The following is a 6,000-nucleotide window of genomic DNA, read 5'->3' on the forward strand; positions in this document are numbered from 1 at the left end:
GAGTTAAAGACAGCAAGTGTGGTAGAGAAAGAGAGTTGAAAACAGCATGTCCGGGGGACAAGTTGGCACATCTGGTGAACAGGTCAGGGTTCCATAGCCGCAGGCAGAACAGTTTAAACTGGAGCAGCAGCACGGCCAGGTGGACTGAGGACAGCAAGGAGTCATCAGGCCAGGTAGTCCTGAGGCATGGTCCTAGGGCTCAGGTCCTCCGAGAGAGAGAGAGAAAGAGAGAATTAGAGAGAGCATACTTAAATTCACACAGGACACCGGATAAGACAGGAGAAGTACTCCAGATATAACAAACTGACCCTAGCCCCCCGACACATAAACTACTGCAGCATAAATACTGGAGGCTGAGACAGGAGGGGTCAGGAGACACTGTGGCCCCGTCCGACAATACCCCCGGACAGGGCCAAACAGGCAGGATATAACCCCACCCACTTTGTCAAAGCACAGCCCCCACACCACTAGAGGGATATCTTCAACCACCAACTCACCAATTTTCCATAAGTAGCTTCATTTTGTGCTCTTTTTGTGCCTTATCATTTTTACATACAGAGAGTACTGAATTTGAATGACTTCTGAACAGCGGGTGGGGGCTTCAAAGGCCTCTGCATTTGGGATGGGGGTGGCTGTGAAACTCTCCTGCCATTGTTATGCTCAAGGATTTGACACCTCTCACTTCACACCTCCATGCTAATTGAAGTTGTATCCATTCTGTCTATCAAGCTTGGTAGCATTAATTTAGCATTCAGTCCTTATAAAGTAAAATATTTCATTGTAATATATCTTTCTTCTTGGCCTTTGAAAATAAAAAATAGCTTCAGACTAAACATGACTCAGTCAGTTCCAGGTTGGATGGTGTTTTCTGCTTTCTGTTGTTTGTTTGACAGATCATTTGCTGTATAGCTTTGAAATAAGAATCTTTGGTAGTAGGAATCCTTCCAGGTCATTCCATCCAAAATCAGGTTGTAGGCTTGAAGTTTTGATTTGGAGTGAAGGTTATGTTGTAGAGGGTAGTATACAGTGGGGCAAAAAAGTATTTGGTCAGCCACCAATTGTGCAAGTTCTCCCACTTAAAAAGATGAGAGAGGCCTGTATTTTCATCATAGGTACACTTCAACTGTGACAGACAAAATGAGAAAAAAATTCCAGAAAATCACATTGTAGGATTTTTTATGAATTTATTTGCAAATTATATTGGAAAATAAGTATTTGGTCAATAACAAAAGTTTATCTCAATACTTTGTTATATACCCTTTGTTGGCAATGACAGAGGTCAAATGTTTTCTGTAAGTCTTCACAAGGTTTGGTGGCTGACTAAATACTTTTTTGCCCCACTGTATGTCCTTCCCGAAAACACACTGAAAAATGCAGGAGCTCATCTGTTCTCTCTCCTTTCTTTCTTTCTTTCTTTCTTTCTTTCTTTCTTTCTTTCTTTCTTTCTTTCTTTCTTTCTTTCTTTCTTTCTTTCTTTCTTTCTTTCTTTCTTTCTTTCTTTCACTCCTCTCTCTTTCCCTTTGTAGGTATCTGTGTTGTGACACTCAGACAGAGATGAGGGAGTGGTTCTCCACCTTCCTCACTATCCAGGTGAGAGGACACATACTGTCACACTAGTTATGATTCAGTGTTCCGTCTGTCACACGGGTTATTATGATTCGCTGTTCTGTCTGCCACACTGTTCTGTCTGTCACACTGTTCTGTCTGTCACACTGGTTATTATGATTCACTGTTCTGTCTGTCACACTAGTTATTATGATTCACTGTTCTGTCTGTCACACTAGTTATTATGATTCAGTGTTCTGTCTGTCACACTGTTCTGTCTGTCACACTGTTCTGTCTGTCACACTGGTTATTATGATTCACTGTTCTGTCTGTCACACTGTTCTGTCTGTCACACTGTTCTGTCTGTCACACTGTTCTGTCTGTCACACTGGTTATTATGATTCACTGTTCTGTCTGTCACACTGTTCTGTCTGTCACACTGTTCTGTCTGTCACACTGTTCTGTCTGTCACACTGGTTATTATGATTCACTGTTCTGTCTGTCACACTGTTCTGTCTGTCACACTGGTTATTATGATTCACTGTTCTGTCTGTCACACTGTTCTGTCTGTCACACTGGTTATTATGATTCACTGTTCTGTCTGTCACACTGTTCTGTCTGTCACACTGTTCTGTCTGTCACACTGGTTATTATGATTCTTTCTGAATTAAGGTCAGAGTATAATTTGCTCTCTCTCTCACTTCTCTCTTTCTCTTTGTCTCTCACTGTTCTTTCTCTCTCTCTCACTTCTCTCTCTCTTTCTCTTTGTCTCTTGCTGTTCTTTGTCTCTCTCTCACATCTCTCTCTCTCTGCCCCCCCCCCTCTCAGTATGATGGGAACGTGTGGCCAGCGGATGCAGTACAAACACGTGTGACCCGTGCGTTGCCGGCGGATACTCGTCATGGTAATGTGGCGTTGATTCCGTTGCGCGGCAGCGAAAATGAGATGCGGAACAGCGTTGCAGCTTTCACCGCCGACCCGCTTGGTGTGAGTCAATCCTCCAATCACAGGGGCCAATCCACAGTCGTGGGCCTATCAGAGACCTCCATGCTGACACAGCCACTCCAAGCCCTGTCCTGAGTCCCATGATGCAGTGCGTGTGTGGTCAGGAGGGGGGCGGAGTCGACCATGTGGTCAGGATGGATAACCTCTGGACTCTGATTAACCCTGATTACGCTCATCGCAATCCCCCCACACACACACACACACACACACACACACACACACACACACACACACACACACACACACACACACACACACACACACAGGAGTCTACAATTGTGCATGGGGCTTTTTTTTCCTTATCAGCTGGATTGTGTGTGTGTGTGTGTGTTGGGTATAGTGATCATATATTGTTGTGTTGTCTCTTCGTGCCGTAAGCTTGTCTGTGTCCTGGTTGAATGTGAGCACAGGATGTTGAATCCATACAGAACACTGACTGTGTTAGACATGACTGTTAGCACTCACCATTACACATGACAGAGTTCATGTCAGCCAGTCTGAATGAATTAATCCCTCCCTCTACCCCTTCTCTCTCTCTCCCTCTCTCTCTCTCTCTCTCTCCACCCCCTCGCTCTCTACTCCCCCTCTTTCTCTCCCTCCCTCCTTTTCCTCCCTCAATCCCTCTCTCTCTATCCCTCTCTCTCCCTCTCTCTTTATCCCTCTCTCTCTATCCCTCTCTCTCTCTCTCTTTATCCCTCTCTCTCTATCCCTCTCTCTCTCTCTCTCTCTCTATCCCTCTCTCTCTATCCCTCTCTCTCTCTCTCTCCCTCTCTCTCTATCCCTCTCTCTCTCTCTCTCTCTTCCTCTCTCTCTATCCCTCTCTCTCTCTCTCTCTATCCCCCTCTCTATCCCTCTCTCTCTCTCTCTCTCCCTCTCTCTCTATCCCTCTCTCCCTCTCTCTCTATCCCTCTCTCTCTCTATCCCTCTCTCTCTCTCTCTCTCTCTATCCCTCTCTATCCCTCTCTCTCTATCCCTCTCTCTCTCTCTCTATCCCTCTCTCTCTCTCTCTCTCCCTCTCTCAGCTCTTTAGAGATGTCTGATAATGGGGCCAGACAAGGTGAGACATTATCTAAAGTTCCTACGTGTGTAAGAGTGTGTGTGCAGCAGTTATCTAATTGTCTGTGTATGTTCCATAGGGGATAGACCACCAGCCGTAGAACCCACAAAGTCTTCAGAACATTCCAGTAACGACCCCCTCCCCCCCCTGCCCCTGCCACACACACACCTGTGCCTATGAGCTGGACCTCTAAGCAGGGGCAGCAGGTGTGTCATGAGGAGAGAGAGACTCTGTTACCACAGTGCCTTTTAGGACTGCAGTGCACCCTGTGATACATGGAGGACCTGTAAGAAGCTCCTGGTATGGACTGAGAGGCTGAGAACAAAGACTGACTGAGTACAGACTGTTACTGGAACAGACTGACTGAGTACAGACTGACATGGAACAGACTGACATGGAACAGACTGACTGAGTACAGACTGTTACTGGAACAGACTGACTGAGTACAGACTGACATGGAACAGACTGACATGGAACAGACTGACATGGAACAGACTGACTGAGTACAGACTGATTGAGTACAGACTGATTGAGTACAGACTGACTGAGTACAGACTGACTGAGTACAGACTGACTGAGTACAGACTGTTACTGGAACAGACGGTCTGAGTACAGACGGACTGAGTACAGACTGACTGAGTACAGAATGTCACTGGAACAGACTGACTGAGTACATACTGACTGAGTACAGACTGACTGAGTACAGAATGTCACTGGAACAGACTGACTGAGTACAGACTGACTGAGTATAGACTGTTACTGGAACAGACTGACTGAGTACAGACTGACTGAGTATAGACTGTTACTGGAACAGACTGACTGAGTATAGACTGTTACTGGAACAGACTGACTGAGTACAGACTGACTGAGTATAGACTGTTACTGGAACAGACTGACTGAGTACAGACTGACTGAGTATAGACTGTTACTGGAACAGACTGACTGAGTACAGACTGACTGAGTACAGACTGTTACTGTTTGTCTCTGAGAGGCCTGGAGATAATGGGATGATCTTCACCGACAATCCAGCCGTCACTGTCCCTGTATGTCCCACATCAACCCTGTCCCCTCCTCGAACCGTCCCTTGTGAACTCTCCCCCACCTGTACCCTCACCTCGTCAGCCTCACCCGTGTCCCCTTCTCTCTTAAAGACTCCCCCATCTGTAGAGTGCTCACATCACCTCTCCCACGGTCTTCTCCCTCCATGTTTTAGACTGTAATTATTTATCTCTCCAGCAGAGGGAGCACCATATAGGAAGTTAAGGGGGACTCTGTCCATTTAGAAATAGGGTTGTATATGTAGGTAAACTGTTAGACAACCATGACCATCACTAGACATTAAGTTGGTTCCACTAGACTAGAGGGAGGACAGTGATGTGTGTGTGTGTGTGTGTGTCCAAGTTCACTTATTGTAGTGACATCATTACTCCCACTTCTAGGTCTTAACCTGTAGAGACACCCCCACCCAACCAACCCACTCACTCACTACTCACTCACTCACCCAACCAACCCAGCCAGCCAGCCAGCCAGCCAGCCAGCCAGCCCCCCCCCCCCCCCCCACTGGCCCTCATATCTGTTTTTGTCCAATGAAAGAACTGATCTGTTTCCTGCTTTGTTAAGACGGATCGTCTGTCTGGTACTCTGTACACTTGAATAAACACATTTCAGCCAGAGCTGTGTCTATCATTTAGACTCCTAACCATGTGATGACGTGGAGCAGTCATTGTTTGACTGTAGTCTGGTTCAACCAGCATGGATCTGGTGAGCTCATGTTCTCTTTCAATTCAGTACAAACTAACCGCGGGCACAGCGGTGAGACTGGTTTCACAACGCTTGTGTGACTGACTGTGACCTACTGGTCAGGAATCAGGAAGGGTCTACTGCTCTGCAGATGGATCAAAAAGCTATGTATTCTCATCAATATCACATACTCTCAATCATCTCATGTAGCATTTCACTTTTAATCTGTCTCTGTCTCATAAATGTGTTTTTATGTGAAAATAACTTTTGTAATTCTGCTGTTCTTCAGATTGTAACTGTAGGTATGGTTTTAATAAAGTCTATGCTCGTTGGATCTACAGTCTGTGTGTGTGACTGAGATGTAGCACGCTCTGACACTGCAACCATTCCGTTCTGCCGTCGGCATCTGTTCTCTAAATGACAAATCAACTGTTTCCATGGTGCCCAACTGCCCTCTGAATCTGTTCTCTAAATGACAAATCAATTGTTTCCATGGTGCCCAACTGCCCTCGGATTCTGTTCTCTGAATGACCACCCAACTGTTTCCATGGTGCCCAACTGCCCTCGGATTCTGTTCTCTGAATGACCACCCAACTGTCTCCATGGTGACCAACTGCCCTCGGATTCTGTTCTCTGAATGACCACCCAACTGT

At 46.1% G+C, this 6,000-nt stretch overlaps 1 protein-coding gene across 1 annotated transcript in view; it reads left to right on the top strand.

Annotated features, from left to right (window-relative positions):
- The window catches only part of LOC109909501 (arf-GAP with Rho-GAP domain, ANK repeat and PH domain-containing protein 1), a 70,518-nt gene extending 64,831 nt beyond the window's left edge, over positions 1 to 5,687 (top strand). Inside the window, 3 exon segments of the mRNA XM_031791444.1 lie at positions 1,527 to 1,590; positions 2,374 to 2,532; positions 3,687 to 5,687. Coding sequence (XP_031647304.1) covers positions 1,527 to 1,590; positions 2,374 to 2,532; positions 3,687 to 3,707 — 244 coding nt within the window. The 3' untranslated portion in view covers positions 3,708 to 5,687.
- The last annotated feature ends 313 nt before the right edge of the window (positions 5,688 to 6,000 follow it).

This window comes from Oncorhynchus kisutch, linkage group LG15, assembly GCF_002021735.2.
Source record: "Oncorhynchus kisutch isolate 150728-3 linkage group LG15, Okis_V2, whole genome shotgun sequence".
NCBI classification, from domain to species: domain Eukaryota; kingdom Metazoa; phylum Chordata; class Actinopteri; order Salmoniformes; family Salmonidae; genus Oncorhynchus; species Oncorhynchus kisutch.